At 38.8% G+C, this 18,617-nt stretch overlaps 1 protein-coding gene across 12 annotated transcripts in view; it reads left to right on the top strand.

Moving 5' to 3' along the window:
- RNF111 (ring finger protein 111) overlaps positions 1-18,617 on the top strand; it is a 121,193-nt gene that overhangs the window by 55,498 nt on the left and 47,078 nt on the right. For all 12 annotated transcript variants that reach the window (XM_033189942.1, XM_033189947.1, XM_033189939.1 and 9 more), the window contains one exon: positions 18,263-18,389. In XM_033189942.1, the coding sequence (XP_033045833.1) occupies positions 18,263-18,389 (127 nt within the window). The remainder of the gene's footprint in view (positions 1-18,262; positions 18,390-18,617) is intronic.

The raw sequence follows: 18,617 nt of genomic DNA, 5'->3' as shown, positions 1-18,617 counted from the left end.
TTCAAATAATTAACTTCCTTAGATTTTTAGGAGATAGACTATTTCCTAGTCGTATTTTGAGTGATTCAAATAAAGTGATTTGGCAAGAAGTCTTAGTCAATTCAAATGGTAGAACTAGAACTTGAACTCAGGCTTTCTGGATAGAGTTGGAATGTCTGAACTTTTAATTTGACTTATTTACTAAATGTTGATATGATTTGTATGGATGATTGGGTAATAGTCTGGAGCTTCTGGGACAACTTTTTCTTACAATGTGCATTTATTAATCCATTCTCACACTGCTAATAAAGACATACCCGAGACTGGGTAATTTATAAAGGAAAGGGGTTTAATTGGGTAATTTATAAAGGAAAGGGGTTCCACATGGCTGGGGAGGCCTCACAATTATGGCAGAAGGTGAATGAGGAGCAAAGTCACGTCTTACATGGCAGCAGGCAAGAGAGAGCTTGTGCAGGGGAACTCCCATTTATAAAACCATCAGATCTCATGAGACTCACTACGATGAGAACATGGTATGTGGAAAATTGCCTACCTGAATTATGTCCACCTGGCCTCGTCCATGACACATGGGGATTATTACAAGTCAGGGTGAGATTTGGGTAGGGATACAGCCAGACCATATCATTCTGCCCCGGCCCCTCCCAAATCCCATGTCCTCACATTTCAAAACCAATCATGCCTTCCCAACAGTCCCCTAAAGTCTTAACTCATTTCAGTATTAACTCAGAAGTCCACAGTCCAAAGTCTCATCTGAGACAAGGCAAGTCCCTTCTGCCTATGAGCCTGTAAAATTAGAAGCAAGTTAGTTCCTAGATACAATGAGGGTACAGGCATTGAGTAGTTATACCTGTTAACATTTAGTTCCACATAACTTACGCAAATTTCTGTAGCTGGCTTGAATTTCTCCCCCAGAAAATGGGTTTTTCTTTTTTATCGCATTGTCATGCTGCAAATTTTGCAAATTTTTATGCTCTTCTTCCTCTTGAATGCTTTGCTCTTAGAAATTACTTCTGCCAGATACCCTAAATCATCTCTTTCAAGTTCAAAGTTCCACAGACCTCTAAGGCAGAGGCAGAATGCTGCCAGTCTCTTTGCATAGCAAGAGTGACCCATTTATTCCAGTTCCCAAGAAGTTCCTTGTCTTCATCTGAGGCTACCTCAGCCTGGACTTTATTGTCCATATCACTATCAGCATTTTGGTCAAAGCCATTCAACAAGTCTCTAGGAAGTTCTGAACTTTCCTACATCTTCCTATCTTCTTTGGAGCTCTCCAAACTTTTCCAAACTCTGCCAGTTACCCAGTTCCAAAGTTGCTTCCACATTTTCATATATCTTTACAGCAGTGCTCTGCTCTGTTAGTACCAATTTACTGTATTAGTTCATTCTTATGTTGCTAATAAAGACATACCCGAGACTGGGTAATTTGTTGTTATTTATTATTTTTTTGAGACAGTCTTACTCTGTGGCCTAGGCTAGAGTGCAGTGGTGTTATCTGGGCTCACTGTAACCTCCGCCTCTTGGGTTAAAGTGACTTTCCTGCCTCAGCCTCCTGAGTAGCTGGGATGACAGGCCTGCACCACTACGCCTGGCTAATTTTTGTATTTTTAGTAGAGACTGGGTTTCACCATGATGGCTGGGCTGGTCTCGAACTCCTGGCCTCAAGAGATCCACCGCCCACCTCGGCCTCCCAAAAAACTGGGATTACAGGTGTGAGCCACCACACCTGGCCAAGACTGTGTGATTTATAAAGGAAAGAGGTTTAATTGACTCACAGTTCCACATGGCGGGGCAGGCCTCACAATCGTGGCAGAAGGTGAATGAGGAGCAAAGTCACATTTTACATGGCAGCAGGTGAGAGAGAGCTTGTGCAGGGGAACTCGCATTTATAAAATCATCAGATCTCATGAGACTTGTTCACTACCATGAGAACATGGTATGTGGGAAAATTGCCCCCACGATTCAGTTTTCTCCACCTGGCCCCACCCTTGGCGTGTGGGCATTATTACAGTTCAAGGTGAGATTTGGGTGGGGACACAGCCAAACCATATTGGTGCATCAATATTTATTGGCTATTGGGAAATAAGCTGATGGAAGAATGTTCTACATTTTAAGTATTTTGTAATATCTTAAAACATTCCAAGACACAACAGTTGTATATAATTAACTGACTTTACATCATCAGTTTATTTGTGGTTCTTTTTGGTTTGGTTTGGTTTGCTTTTTGAGACAGAGCCTTGTCTGTTGCCCAGGTTGGAGTGCAGTGGCACAATTACGACTTGCTGCAGCCTCAACCTCCCTGGGCTCAGGCAATGCTCCCACCTCAGCCTCCTTAGTAGCTGGGACAGCAGCAGGTGTGTGCAACCACACATGACTAATTTTTTTTTTTTTGTAGAGACAGGGTTTTGTCATGTTGCCAAGGCTGATCTCGAACTCCTGGGCTTAAGTGATCTGCCTGCCTCGGCCTCCCAAAGTGCTGGATTATAGGTGTGAGCCACTGCACATAACCAGTTTATTGGTTATAGTCAACAGATTTCTGGAAAATATTTGCTTCTTGCTGTCCCATTATTAATTGGCTTTTAACTTTAACTCTTTACTTTTTATTATTTTAACTTTATTTCTATACGTAACTTTCTTTATAGAAAGCTGAAGTGATGTGTTACTTGGGCTATTAGCAAGCCTGTTGGACATTGAGTTTTTCCCGGTTGCCAGTGAGGCTGATAATTTATACATTCTGTTTTGTTCCTATAATATTTGTCAAGAACTTCAGATATTTAAAATAACCTAACAGAAGCTAGGTTTGAGAATGGGTGTTAATTTTAGTAATGTATTTCTAGGATCTATTCAGAGAACCTTACTGGAAGTAATTAACATTTAATAGCACTAAAACCTTGGGTTTCCCAATTAATTGTGGATATGAGGACTTCCTGATACTTTATTAACTTTAAAATTAATAGGTATTACAGATTATATCTCCTTCAGTCGTGAAGGAAATGTAAATGTCAAATATGCTCCTAAATAAGAGAGCTTAAGTCAGTCCCATTTTACTACTGAGGAGAAAAAGAAATTTTGTCTATCTTGCTTTGAAATATAAAGTTTTAAGGCTGTTGTTAAAATAGTCATATGTCTTATTAAATTATTTACATATAAAATATTGAAAAAATGTTAATTTAGAATTGGTGATTATTACGCACATTTCCTGAAAATAATTTTATCCACACAAGCATCATAGACATTGACGTTTTAGTAATTGCTAGAACCATTTTTTAAGTCATCACAATTTTTGAGAGCATAGGATCCTTGTCTGCTTTGTGTGAGATATGGCACTTACTGACTCCATGAGTGATGCATCACTAGAAACTTTGTCTCAAACTACAGATGTCATTTTACCTTATATTGGACCTTAAAAAATTATCCAGTAGCTGTATATATATATTTTCCATGTGTAGTCCATACTGTATTGACTTTTTAAGCTTTTTTAAAAATTTGCTTAAAAAGATAACCCTTGGAATTGTAGAGTTGCAGGATCAGGAATTATGTCTAAAGCTGTGAATACTTCTCTCCCTCTGTTTGAAAAATAGCGTTGATTGAGTTATATTTTTTGGTTTTATGATTTTATTTGGGAACTTTTAGACATACACAAAAACAGAAATATGCAATGAACTCCCCCATGTACTCATCATCTCGCTTCTGATGTTGACATTCCGCCATTCTTATTTCATTTCTAACCCCTCTTTTTTTTTCCTGGAGAGTCCCAGAACAATTGTAGATACCATTTTACTCATAGAGACTTCAACACACGTAGTTTAATTCTATTTTATATATGGCATTGTTTCTGTAAACTGATAGTTAGGTCTAAAAGCTTGATTAGGTTCAAGTTTAGTCCCGGCAGTACTTTGTTGGTGATACTATGTGCTGTCTGTTGCGTCACATATTGAGCTTGATCAGAGGGTTCAGGTGTCATTCTGATCCTTCCATTATAAAGTTCCCCTTCACTGTTTTCTGTAATGTTTTTTAGCAGTTATTAATGGTCTTGCCCAGATTCATTATATTAGGGGTTGCAAAATACTGATTTTTTTTTTTTTTTTTTTTTTTGAGACGGAGTCTGGCTCTGTCACCCAAGCTGGAGTGCACTGGCCAGATCTCAGCTCACTGCAAGCTCCGCCTCCTGGGTTCACACCATTCTCCTGCCTCAGCCTCCCGAGTAGCTGGGACTACAGGCGCCCGCCACCTCGCCCGGCTAGTTTTTTGTATTTTTTAGTAGAGACGGGGTTTCACCGTGTTAGCCAGGATGGTCTCGATCTCCTGACCTTGTGATCCACCCGCCTCGGCCTCCCAAAGTGCTGGGATTACAGGCTTGAGCCACCGCGCCCGGCCTGATTTTTTTTTTTTTTTGAGATGGAGTTTCGCTTTTGTTGCCCAGGCTGGAGTGCAAAGATGTGATCTCAGGTCACCGCAACCTCTGCCCTCCGGGTTCAAGTGATTCCCCTGCTTCTACCTCCCGAGTAGCTGGGATTACAGGCTTATGCTACCATACCTGGCTAATTTTGTATTTTTAGTAGAGATGAGGTTTCTCCATGTTGGTCATGCCGATCTCAAACTGCTAACCTCAGGTGATCTGCCTGCCTCGGCCTCCCAAAGTTCTGGGATTACAGGCATGAGCCACCACTCCCAGCCTTCATATTCTATCACTTTGCTTAAGTTTATTATCTGAGATTCTTCTATAAAGGAAGAACACTTCGTTTATCAGCTGATTGGTTTTTCTGAAATTCTGTTCATACAGGAAAGGCGAGATGAATGCTTGATTTTCTTCCTTCATTTACTACTTCTCAGAATGATTTGGTATTCTAGCAGCATCCAAAGGGGTGTTTTCGTTTTTGAGTATCATTATGAATGCATGAATTTTAGTATATTTGATGGATTTCAGTTTGTTGCAGTCTTTTTATATTTTTTAAAATGATTTCATTTTTGGCCATTGGGAACATCTTCAAACTGGGTCATTGTCCTTTTGATGCCATCCTAGTGGTCTTTGGTAACTTCCCTACTCTCTGGTATATCAGATTGGTGCAGATTAATGTATAGTTCCTGCCCCAGACCTAGAAACAGCTGTTCCTTTAAGAACTTCTGACTTTTTTTTTTGGAGACAGTCTTGTTCTTTCGGAGTGCAGTGGTGCGATCTTGGCTCACTGCAACCTCCGCCTCCTGGGTTTAAGTGATTCCCCTGCCTCGGTCTCCTGGGTAGCTGGGACTACAGGCGCACACCACCATGCCTGGCTAACTTTTTGTATTTTAGTAGAGATGGGGTTTCACCGTGTTGGCCAGCATGGTCTCATCTCCTGACCTCATGATCCGCCTGCCTCAGCTTCCTCAAGTGCTGGGATTACAGGTGTGAGCCACCGCACCTGGCCCGATTTTCTTTTATTGGTAGGTGATAGAGGCTAAAGTCTGGGAATTAAGGTGTTTTTTCCTCTACTGGGTTGCCAATGATTTTGGCTTTTTGAATTTAACCTAATTTTTTTTTTTTTTTTTTTAAAAGGACAAGGTCTTACTCTGTCGCCTAGGCTGCAGAGCGGTGGTGCACTCATAGCTTTCTGCAGCCTTGACCTCCTGGGCTCAAGTGATCCTCCTGCCTCAGCCTTCTGAGTACTTGGGACGACAGCACATGCTGTCTTGCTCCACTAATTTTTAAATTCTATTTTAATTTTTTTTTTAGAGATGAGATCTTCTTACATTGCTCAGTATGGTCTCAACTTTCTGGCCTCAACTTATCCTCCCATCTTAGCCTCCTCATTTGCTGGGATTACAGGTGTGGTGTGAACCACCATGCCTAGCACATTTTGACTGTTTTAACAGACAAAGCTGGGAATGTAAAGATTTAGAAAAAAATAAATCTTTAAGTGAATATTTCCACTATAAGTTTGGGATTAGGGTTTTTATGTAAGTTGTTGTTTTATATTTGTATTCTTATGCTGAAAACTCTGATTTTTAATAATATTAACCATTGCTTATTTGCCTTATCCTGTATATACCATAAATACATACACATAAGTGAACTAGTTTCAACGTAAAAATTACTTTTAATGGCAAAACTGCCCTTGCTTTTTCACCAACCTAATATAGTAGTTCTAATTAATGCAGTTTAAGTATTTTGTTTTGTATAGTGCCCTTTTGCCCTTGGCCAGTTTTCTGTGTGGTTGTGCCACCAATTTCACATGCATTTAGGTTCATTTATTTCAGAGTTGGCTTTTTTAAGGGTATTTTTTAAAAAATTTAATTTTGCTTTTTAAATTATGTAAAACATTTAACCTGGTTTCAGAGTCAAAACTTTAAAACAAGATATACTCAGGTCTTTAGCTTTGGTTAATTCTTTCATTTTTTTTTTCTTCAAAAATAAACTCAAAATGTGACCCCCTTCTCTTGCTCAAAAGTGTCTCTTGCTTTTTTCACTTAATATGTACTATTGTTGGGGTATACAGAGATACTGTAGAGGAGTGAAAGTATGTGTCTCTGTATGTGTCATTTCTTTTTATTCCTTTTGTTGCTAAGCTTCGTCGTACTGCCTTGGATGGTTGTACCAGTGTATTCAACCAGTCTCCTATTGATGAACGGTTTGCAGCCTTTTTTTTTTTTTTTAATATAAATAGCATTGCAATAAACAGTTTTTTTTGACCCGGTGCAGTGGCTCCCACCTTTAATCCCAGAACTTTGGGAGGCCATGGCGGGTGGATCATGAGGTCAGAAGTTCAAGACCAGTCTGACCAACATGGTGAAACTCCGTCTCTACTAAAAATACAAAAGTTAGCCGGGCGTAGTGGTAGCGCCTGTAATCTCAGCTACTCAGGAGGCTGAGGCAGGAGAATTGCTTGAACCCAGGAGGTGGAGGTTGCAGTGAGCCGAGATCTAGAGATTGTGCCACTGCATTCCAGCCTGGGTGACAAGAGTGGGACTCCGTCTCAAAAAAAAAAAAAACTTCCTGCAATAAATAGCTGTTTGTATATGTCATTTCATATTTTTTTGCCAGTGTATCTTTGGGATAGAATTATAGAAGGCAGTTGTTGAATAAAGGACAAATGCATATGTTATTTTGTAAGATATGGCCACATTTTTCTCCATGGTGATTGTAACCATTTTGAATGTTCACCAGCAAGGATGCCTGTTTTCTCAAAAATCTTTCCAACAGAATATGTTGTCAGATTTTAGGGGATTTTTGGTCCATCTGATAGCTGAGGAATAGTATGTCAGTACATTTTAAATTTGTATTTCTTTTATTTTTTAAAATGTATAATGTGTATCTTTTCATATGTTTTAAAAACCTTAGGTCATTTGCATTTCTTTTCCTGTGTTCAGGCTGTTTTTTTGCCTCTTTTGATATCAGGATGTTGGTTTTCATTCTTCTGTCCATTTTTAGAAGCTTTTGATATATTAGCTATATAAATCCTATATAATACACACATTTTTCACAAATTAATTAGTGGTGTCTTGACTTACATACTTTTTATGCCAATTTTTTTTTCTTTTTTTTATTTTCTTGAGACAGGATCTCACTCTGTCACCCAGATTGGAGTGCAGTGTTGCTTTCTCGGCTCACTGCAACCTCAGCCTCCCACGCTTAAGCGATCCTCCCACCTCAGCCTGCTGAGTAGCTGGGACCACAAGTGCACACCCCCACGCCCAGCTAATTTTTGTATTTTTTTGTAGGGACGGGATTTTACCATGTTGCCCAGGCTGGTTTTGAACTTCTGAGCACAAGTGATCCACCTGCTCGACCTCCCAGGGTGCTGGGATTATAGGCGTGAGCCACCGTGCCCGGCTGACATTTTTTCCCACAAGTCATATTTATCAACTTTTATTCTTACTGATTTGAGTCGTAATTAGGAATACTTTTTCCACTCCAAAGTTGTAGCAAAATTAGCCCATTTCCCCCCAGTCCTTGTACTTAATTCATTTTTAACATTTAGAGCATAGATCCATTTGGTGTTTATCCTTATGTATAATATGAAAAATTGACCCATTTTTTTTTATGTGACTATCCATTTGTCCCCAATCCGGTCATTAGCATCTTTTTCCTGTTGATTTGAAATATGCTACCTTTGTCACATGTTAAATTTTCCATATGCATTTGGGCCTTTTTATGGAGTTTTTACTCTGTCTTATTGCTCTGTCTGTCCATGTACAGGAAGAACACTCTCTTAATTTTAGAATCTTTAATTTTTTCCTAGATATTGTTGTTTGTTTATTCTTCGTGAACTTTATAATCAGTTTGTTTACATGGAGGTGATTGGGGGTGGGGAGGTCTAGGATGGTATTTTTATTGGGATTGCATTTGTAGATTATATTACAGAGAGTTGACATCCTCCTATTCCAGAATATGGAATGTTTTTTCATTTGTTGATGTCTAGTTTTGTATCTTGCAGAGAGTGTTTTATGTTTTTTTAAAAATTATTGAGGTATACTTAACTACTATAAAATTCATTCATTTAAAGTGTACAATTTGGTAATTTTTTTTTTTTTTTTTTGAGACAGGGTCTCCCTTTGTTGCCCATGCTGTAGTGCAGTGGTGCGATGTTCCACTCACTACAACCTCCACTTCCAGGGTTCAAGTGTTTCTCCCACCTCAGCCTTCCAAGTAGCTGGGACTATATAGGTACATGCCACCACACCCAGCTAATTTTTGTATTATTTGGTAGAGACGGGGTTTCACCATGTTGGTCAGACTGGTCTTGAACTCCTGACCTCAGGTAATCTGCCTGCCTTGGCCTCCCAAAGTGCTGGGATTGCAGATGTAAGCCACCACACCCAGCCCAATTCACTAATTTTTAAAAGTATATTTAGAGCTGTGCAATAATCACCATAATACAGTTTTAGAATATGTTTATCAATCCCAGAAGATCCCTCTTGCTTTCTTACTGTCAGTCTCTGGTCCTACTTTCATTCCCCTCAACCTCTAATTTGCTGTATCTATAGATTTGCCTTTTGTGGGCATTTCATATAAATGAAATCATATATGGTCTTTACTGTCTGGCTTCTTTTACTTAGCATAATTTTTTTTTTTTTTTTTGAGGCAGGTCTTGCTCTGTTGCCCAAGGTGGAGTGCAGTGGCGATCATAGCTCACTGCGTACTCTGCTTCTCAGACTCAAGCAATCCTCCCATCTCAGCCTCCTGAGTAGCTAGGACTACAGGTGCATGTCACCATGTCTGGCTAATTTTTGTATTTTTTTGTAGAGACAAGGTTTCTCCATGTTGTCCAGCCTGGTCTCCGACTCCTGGGTTCAAGCAATCCACCTGCCTTGGCCTCCCAAAGTGCTTGGATTACAGACATGAGCCACTGGGCCCAGCTTAAGTTAGCATAATTTTTTAAGGAGGTTAATCCATGTTGTAGCAGGTATCAGTAATTAGTTTTTATTTTATTAGTTATAGCATTCTGTTGTATAGATATACCATATTTTGTTTATCTAGTTGTCAGTGATGGCATTTTTTTTGTTTGTTTTTTGTTTTTTGAGATGGAATCTCGTTCTGTTGCCCAGGCTGGAGTTCAGTGGTGTGATCTCAGCTCACTGCAACCTCCACCTCCCGGGTTCACATGATTCTCTGCCTCAGCCTCCTGAGTAACTGGGATTACAGGTGCACACCACCATGCCCAGCTAATTTTTTTGTATTTTTAGTAAAGACGGGGTTTCACTATGTTGGCCAGACTCATCTTGAGCTCCTGACCTTATGATCTGCCCACCTTGGCCTCCCAAAGTGTTGGGATTACAGGCATGAGCCACTGCACCTGGCTGGAATTGTTTAAGTGATTTATTCCCTGGCTGGGCTGTGGTTCTACTTGTGTTTCTGTACTGCCATTAGTCATGAAGATGAGATACACATGACATCTATAAGGCTGGTGAGCAGGCTCCTCTAGGTAGGTAGAAGTCAAGGGCGTTTTGAATTGTTTCCGGTATTTGCTATTGTGAAAATGCTGCAGTGAACATTTGGGTACAAATCTTTGTGTATATGTATGTTTTCATTTCTGTTGGAAAGATACCAACAGAGGAGTCCCAAAGTGGAGTTAGTTGCTATAACTTCAGTAACTTTAATTGTGACTATAAAAGACAGGAGCAGTGGCAAAAGCATCTGGTAGCATGAAAATGCTTTTGATAGTAACTACACGCCCACATGTTTAGTAGGTATGGTAACATGATGTCATTTGCGAAAAGAATGTGAGCTTTAGAATTGGAATTAGCTTTGAATTTTAAGTGTTGCTTATTGTTTGCTTGTAAGTCACTTAAACTTTCTAAGCTTCAGTTTCTTGATGGGGCTAGACATGCGTAATACTATGTATGGCACAAAGTTTGTGCTCACAGATTGGAAACTATCTTTTTTTTCTTTTTTTTTTTGAGACAGAGTTTTGCTTTGCCGCCCAGGCTGGAGTGCAATGGTGCAATCTTGGCTCACTGCAGCCTCCACTTCCTGGGTTCAAACCTCAGCGTCACGAGTAGGTGGGATTAGAGGCACACGTCACCGTGCCCAGCTCATTTTTGTGTTATTAATAGAGACGGGGTTTTGCCATGTTGGCCAGACTGGTCTCAAACTCCTGACCTCAGGTGATCCACCTGCCTCGGCCTCCTAAAGTGCTCGGATTACAGGCATGAGCCACCACGCCTGGCCATGGAAACTCTTCTTACTGTTAGCATCATGCCAGTCTTAAGGCACAGAGGGACTAAGGTGATCAGTGAGTATAGTGGCTAACATTGCTTATTGCTGATGCCAAGAGAATTTGTGATCTCTTACCAGGAAATAGAAATGGACTTTGAGGAGTTCATAAAGAACTCTCGCAGAGAAACCATTGTTTTTGTTATCGTTGTTACACTACTCATATTCTTTCCAGGCTGGTAGCCAGAGAAATATGTTATTTTTCTCATGATGTTTTAAAAGTTATAAACAACCTAACTTTAAAAAACAAACAATTCAAAGAAAATCACCCACAGTCCTACCACTATCTTAGCTATACTTGTTTTTTGTCCTTTAGTATTTCTAAATGTAAAAGATAAAATGAAAATAAAATTGACCCAGTAAGAAATGACCTATTCTCCTGATTTTCTTTTAAGCTGTGCTATTTAATAAGATTAACTTCATAATTTTAGAAATGTTTTCCTTTTTAAAATTTTGGTTTAAATAACTGTTATCCTAGAAAACGCTAGATTGTAGATGCCAAAATGTTGCCTGTTGTGAATATGCTTTAGTTATATAATTTTTATGTATTATGTTCAAGTTATGCATAAAGTCCTTTTTAGAAAAATAATGATGTTTAAGCAATAGAATAAGAGTGCTTCAGCAAGCTATTTATATACTTTTAGTTACATAATCTCTGTATTCATAAAAAGTTATATAAATTAAATTTTCATGGATTAGCAAAGCTAGCTTTGTATCATTTATCATTGAGGTTTCAAAATGTTACATAAGCCATGTGAAACGTGTTCAAGAATGTTAGCTTATTTTTTACAGTTTTTTTTGTTTTTATTTTTATTTATTTATTTTTTTGAGACGGAGTTTTTGGTCTTGTCACCCAGGCTGGAGTGCAGTGGCGCGATCTTGGCTCACTACAATCTCCACCTCCCGGGTTCAAGTGATTCTCCTGCCTCAGCCTCAGAATAGCTGGGACTACAGGCGCCTGCCACTACACCTGGCTGATTTTTGTATTTTTAGTAGAGATGGGGTTTCACCATGTTGGCCAGGCTGGTCTCGATCTCCTGACCTTGTGATCCTCCCACCTCGGCCTCCCAAAGTGCTAGGATTACAGGCATCAGCCACTGTGCCCAGCCTTAGTTTTTCCTCTTTTTTAAAACAGGTTTTGAAAGAAATTTTGTATACAGATAAGCAGAGAAAAATCATAAATAAAGTTGGTATATAGATATAACTTTTCTCCATGTAGAACTGGTAATGCCTAGTTTATGGGTTGAAATAAAAGTTTTTTAAAAATCATGACTTTTTGTTGATACATAATGCATTTAGTTTTAAATATACTTTTACCACCATTACTTAATTCCATATTTAATAATTTGAGTTAATTAACAACAAGTAACATCTGCAAAGTCAATGGTTAGCTGGATTAATATCTCAAGGTTCCCTTTGTACTTCTACCTTAAGCTGCATTGTGCTCATGATTATGAAGCAAGAGTTGGAAAATAATTTGGAAATTCAATCTACAGTATCATTTTAAATAGCCACTTGGGTGCTACTGTTTTGTTTTTTTTTCTGCCCATAAGATATATTTGTGTTATTAAAAATGCATTTTACCTCAGTCTGTGTGTGTAATCTGTAGGACTTAACCACTTCAAACATTTTCACATCTTGTAACTCCTAATAAATGTTATGTTTTCTATCTAATTGATAATAGCATTTTGCAAATATTCCAGAGTATAAATACAATATTATTAAGTAATTTTTAAAAAGTTTCTCCAAATCAGATAATCTTTCATTATCTCCCTTATTTACCAGTGTCTGCTGGTATTTTCTGCTTTTTCCCCCCCCTTTATTTTTTTGAGACAGGATTTCATTCTTTTGCCCAGGCTGGAGTGCAGTGGTGCCATCAGGGGTTCCTGCAGCCTCAGCCTCCAGGGCTCAGGTGATCCTCTCACGTCAGCCTTCTGGGTAGTTGGCACTACAGGCACATGCCACCACACCTGGCTAATTGTTTATTTTTTGTAGAAATGGGGTTTCGCCATGTTACCCAAACTGATCTTGCACTCCTGGGCTCAAGCGATCTGCCCACCTCAGCCTACCAGATTGCTGTGATTACAGGCGTCAGCCTCTGCACCTGGCCTGTTCTGTTCTTTGGAGTATTGTATATCCATATGCAGAAAAGATAAATTTAGACCTTTTACCTATTGTCTGACACAGAAATTAACAAAGTAGATCATAGACCTAAATGTAAGAACTAAATGATAAAACTTCTAGAAGGAGGCATAGGAGAAAATCTCAGTTACCTTGGGTTGGACAGAGGTTTCTTAAATATGTCACCAAAATCACAATCCATAAAAGAAGTTGCCAATTTGAACTCTAAAATTAGAGACTTTTGTGCTTCAAAAGATGTTATTAAGAAAATGAAAAGGCATGTTATAGACTGTGAAAAAATATTTGCAAATAGTATATCTGAGAAAAGACGTGAATTTAGGATATATAAGGAACTCATTATTATTATTATTATTACTATTATTATTATTTTGAGACACAGGGTCTCACTGTGTCATCCAGGCTGGAGTACAATGACACAATCTTGGCTCACTGCAGACTCAGCAGCCCGGTTTCAAGTGATCTGCCCACCTCAGCCCTCGGAGTAGCTTTTGTGGAGACAAGGTTTCGCCATGTTGCCCAGGCTGGTTTTGAACTCCTAGGCTCAAGCAATCCACTGCCTCAGCCTCTCGAAATGCTGGAATTACAGGCATGAGCCATAGTGCCTGGCCAGGAATTCTTAAAATTCAACAATGAGACCAAAAACTCAGATTAAACATGGACAAAAGAATAGATATTTCAGCAAAATAGCTCATAAAATTAGACTTGGCATGGTGGCTCACATCTATAATCTTAGCACTTTGGGAGTCCAAGGTAGGAAGATTGCTTGAGCTCAGGAATTCGAGACCAGCCTGAGCAACACAGTGAGACCTTATTTGTATGAAAAATTTAAAAATTAGCTGGGCATGGTGGCATGTACCTGTAGTCCCAGCTGCTGGGGTGGCTAAGGTGGGAGGATTGCTTGAGCTCAGGAGGTCAAAGCTGCAGTGAGCTATGATCGTGCCACTGCACTCCAGCGTGGGCGTTGGAGCAAGACACTTTCTCAAACAAAAACAGACAAAAACCAAAGTAACTAATAATCACATGAAAAAATGCTCAGCACCATTAGTTATTTTATGTTGTTTTTTGTTTTTTTTAAAATTATTATTATGTTTTGAGACAAGGTTTGGCTCTGTTGCCCAGGCTGGAGTGCGGTGGTGCCATCTCGGCTCACTGCAACGTCTGTCTCCCAGGCTCAAGCTGTCTTCCTACCTCAGCCTCCTGAGTATCTGGGACTACAGGCTACCATGCCCAGGTAATTTTTGTATTTTTTGTAGAGACAGGGTTTCGCCATGTTGCCCAGGCTGGATTGAACTCCTTTGCTCTAGCAATCTGCCTGCCTCGGTCTCCCAAAGTGCTGGGATTGTAGGCGTGAGCCCTTGTACTCAGCCTTCTTATTTTATAAATGGTTATTAAAACCACAATGAGATACCACTGTATAGCCAATGAAACAAGTTTAATGAAAAAGAGACAATAATAGGTATTGGTGAGGATGTGGAGAACCTAAAACCTTCATTTCCGTATTGGGAATGTAAAATTGTAGAGCCACTTAGGGAAACAATTTGGCAGTTCCTTAAAAAGTTAAACAAACTTACCATAGAATCTAGAAATTACATTCCTAAGTATTTGCCTGAGAGAAATGAAAGCACATGTTTGTACAAAGACTTATACATGAATGTTCATAGCTACTTTATTTGTAATATGCAAAAACTGAGAAAAACCCAAATGTCCATCAGTGGATGAATGGATAAACGAAGTGTGTTATATCCATATGATTGGATACTACTCTGCAATAAAAAAAGAACAAATATTGATACAACAAATGAATATATTTCAAGATAAATACGCTGAGTGAAAGGAGCCAAAAGTGTATGTAATGTGTGACTCCACTTAACATAAAACATGACAAAATACAAACCAATTCATAATAACAAAGAGCAGATCAGTTGTTGCAGGGGTATTGGAGTTGGTATAGGGGATGATGATTGACTGAAACAGGACATGCAAGCTCTTTTGGAGTTATTGGAAATGGTCTTAAACTGGATTGTGGTGATGATTACACTCCATAAATTTACTAAAATTAGCAAAATGTACACTTAAAGTGGGTGAATTTTTTTACACATTATGGGAAAATTCTTAATTACAGACATTATTTGTAAACTATTGGCTTACACTTGTATTGACGGTGATAGTAATGAAGAAGCCAATAAACAACAGGTTTGTAAAAAACACAGCAAGAGAAGAAATGGAGTATTACTTTTTTAAAAACCATTTTAACCATTTTTAAGCATACAGTTCAGTAGTGTTAAGTATATTCACATTGGGACAGGTGCAGTGGCTCATACTTGTAATCCCAGCACTCTGGGGGACCGAGTGGGAGGAGGATTGCTTTAGCCCAGGAGTTTGAGACCAGCCTAGGCAATGTACTAAGACACTATCTCTTAAAAGACTAAAAAAAAAAAAAGAAAAAAAGCTGGGTGTGGTGGTGTGCACCTGTAGTCCCAGCTACTCAGGAGGCTGAGTTAGGAGGATATCTGGAGCCCAGGAGATTGAGGGCAATGAGTGTGATTGTGCCCCTAAACTCTAGCCTAACCCTGTCTCCAAAAAAAAAAAAAAAAGTGTATTTACATTTGTTGTGAAACAGATCTCCAGAACTTTTCCATCTTACAAAACTGGCACTCTGTAACCATTATACAACTTCTCTTTCTCCTCCCTCTGACCCTGGTTACCACCACTCTACTGTCTGTTTCTACAAATTTGACTACTTTAGATACTTCACATAACCAGAATCACAGTTTTTGTTTTTTTGTGACTGGCTTATTTCACTTAGCATAATGCCCTCAGGTTTTATTTTGTTTTGTTTATAGTCCAGGTGTCTTTGATTTTTTTAAAATTTTTTTGGCCACCTAGTATGCCATGAATTCACAGGTTATAGGTTCCAGCAGTTCAGGCTCCTGTCTGTTGGTTCTCACAAAGTGTGCTTTTCTGGGTGGAGAGTGCTGGTGCTGCAGTTGTACCTAGGTACCTTTCTCTTTGGCTTCCTTCTTTTTCTGATCTTTTTCCTTCATGTGTTTTGGGAAGCCATCTCAGCTGTCGTACTCTCTATGCTCATTATGTACATTAATTCTTGGGCAAGAATTTTGTTTGTTACAGCTATGGCAACAGCATTCTGGGTGACATTGTAACTTCCAGTTTTGCCATGGTAAGATTTATGGGGCACTCCTTTTTGAACAGTAGCCATTTTCTTTTTCTTTCTTTTTTTTTTTTTTTCGAGATGGGGTCTTGCTCTGTCACCCAGGCTGGAGTGCAGTGGTGCAATCTCGGCTCACTGAAACATCTACCTCCCAGGTTCAAGTGGTTCTCCTGCCTCCTGAGTAGCTGGGATTACAGGCACATGCCACCATGCCCGGCTAATTTTTGTACTTTTAGTAGAGATGGGGTTTCACCATGTTGGTCAGGCTGGTCTCAAACTACTGATCTCGTGATCCGTCCACCTCAGCCTCCCAAAGTGCTGGGATTACAGGCATGAGCCACCACAACTGGCCAACAGTAGCCATTTTCTTTTCTTTTTTTTCTGGAGATGAATTCTCACTCTGTTGCCTGGGCTGCAGTGCATTGGTGTGATCTCAGCTCAACTTCCGAGATTGGTGCAACCTCCGCCTCCTGGGTTCCAGTGATTTTCCTCCTTCAGCCTCCCAAGTAGCTGGGATTACAGGCAAGCGCCAAATCCCAGCTAATTTTTGTATGAACAGTAGCCATTTTCTTGATGGCTACAGCATCGCTTTTCTTGTAGATTCCTATGTCTATGGCCAAAGGAACAACTCCATGTTTTCTAAAAACCCTAGAGAACATATTGCAGGTGCCTCTTCTCTTTTCCTTTGTGTTTGTCATCTTGGTGAATTATTTTCAAGATGGTGGTTTCTGGCAAAAGGCCAGATTAAATGGTTGAATTTCAAAGTATGTAAATTATACCTCAAAAAAACTATTTTAAAAAGTAGACTTACCCTGACACTAGACTCTATATCAAAGGGGTTGAATAGTTTCAAAATGGACCCTAAAATATGCATATAATATTTAAGAGAAGTATCAGAAAATATTTTAACTGCATTATTGAGGTATGATTAGTATACTAAAAGCTTGAAGGTAGTTAGTGTATATAACTTGATGTGTTTGGAGAGAGGTATAACACCTGTAAAACCATCATTACAGTCAATGCCATGGACTTATATCCATTGCCTCCAAAAATTTCTTCCTGTCCCCTTTATTTCCTTTTTTGGTTGGAACACTTAACATGATATACTCTTTTAGCAAATTTTTAAACATGCAATACGTTATTGTTAATCATAGATCCTATGTTGTGTAGTAAACTTCCAGAATGTATTTCTTTTGCATAACTGAAAATTCGAGGAGGTATCAAAAATTAATGGGGTAAAAGAAAATATTTTTCAATAAGTGTTTTGGTGATAGCTAGTTAGCTGTGGAGAGACAGAGCAGAATTCTATTTATATAATCTTACCTAATGTCATAACAAAAATCAGTTCTAGATAACAGTAATATAAAGAATATTAAACAAAGACTTGGACCAAGTCTAATATGTATCCATCTTGTAAATAAGGATGCACTTTCCAAGCTTAGAACGATTTAGAAAAGAACAGACATTTAAAAATGACAAATTTTGGCTGGGTGTAGTAGGTCACGCCTATAATCCCAGCACTTTGGGAGCCTGAGTGGGATGGATCACTTGAGGTTAGAAGTTCAAGACAAGCCTGGGCAACATGGTGAAACCCCATCGGTACTAAAAAATTAGCCTGGTGTGGTGATGCATGCCTGTAGTCCCAGCTACTTGGGAGGCTAAGGCATGAGAATCACTTGAACCCAGGGGCAGAGGAGGTTGCAGTAAGCTGAGGGCCACTGCACTCCAGCCTGGGCAACACAGTGAAGACTGTCTCAGTCAATCAATCAATCAATCAATAACAAATTTCATAACATAAAACTAAAAAGCTACTGTGTGTTTTTTTTTAAAGGATATATCACCTAAATGAAAACAACCTTGGAAAAAACATATAAAGCTGTAATAACTTTTTCTGTGATACTGAAGGGTTAATATCTTATATAATGATAAATACAAGATCTGTAATATACTACAGATATTACAGGATAAATATCTATGTAAGATCTTACAAATTCATGTAGAAACCACTGAACATTTGTAATGAATACACCAAATCCATAGAAGAGAAAGTAAACATGCAAAGGAGTATAGATTAAAACAGTGATTACCATTTCACTATGTGTTTTTCGCTCCTTGTGTATTTTTTTAAAAAAACTTTTTGACAGATAAGATTTTTATTTTTGCAATGAATTTCATAGTCTTCAAAGTCAGAATAAAGATTTCTGCCTAACAATTAGCTGACAGGAAGATACCTTTAAATGTTTTTTTCTTTTTGTTTCCAGGAAGTATTGATGAAGATGTTGTGGTGATAGAAGCTTCCTCCACTCCCCAGGTTACTGCCAATGAAGAAATTAATGTTACCTCAACTGACAGTGAAGTGGAGATCGTAACAGTTGGAGAAAGCTATCGGTGAGATTTTAATTCTTAGTTAAATCTTTGAAATTTTAAATATAAATATTAAACCTATTTGTGCTGCAGATATTTGCATTGTTTTTATTTTTTTGAGACCCAGTTTGAGTATGCATATATCAGATTAGTGGATTCTTTTTTTTTCTTGTAAGAGACAGAATATTGCTATGTTAGCCAGGCTGGACTTGAGCCCCTTGGCTCCAGTGATTCTCTTGTCTCATTCTCCAT

Source organism: Trachypithecus francoisi, unplaced genomic scaffold (genome assembly GCF_009764315.1).
Source record: "Trachypithecus francoisi isolate TF-2019V2 unplaced genomic scaffold, Tfra_2.0 Lachesis_group3, whole genome shotgun sequence".
Lineage (NCBI taxonomy): Eukaryota > Metazoa > Chordata > Mammalia > Primates > Cercopithecidae > Trachypithecus > Trachypithecus francoisi.
The sequence above is the reverse complement of the archived record's forward strand: the minus strand, read 5'-3'. Positions and strand labels throughout refer to the sequence as shown.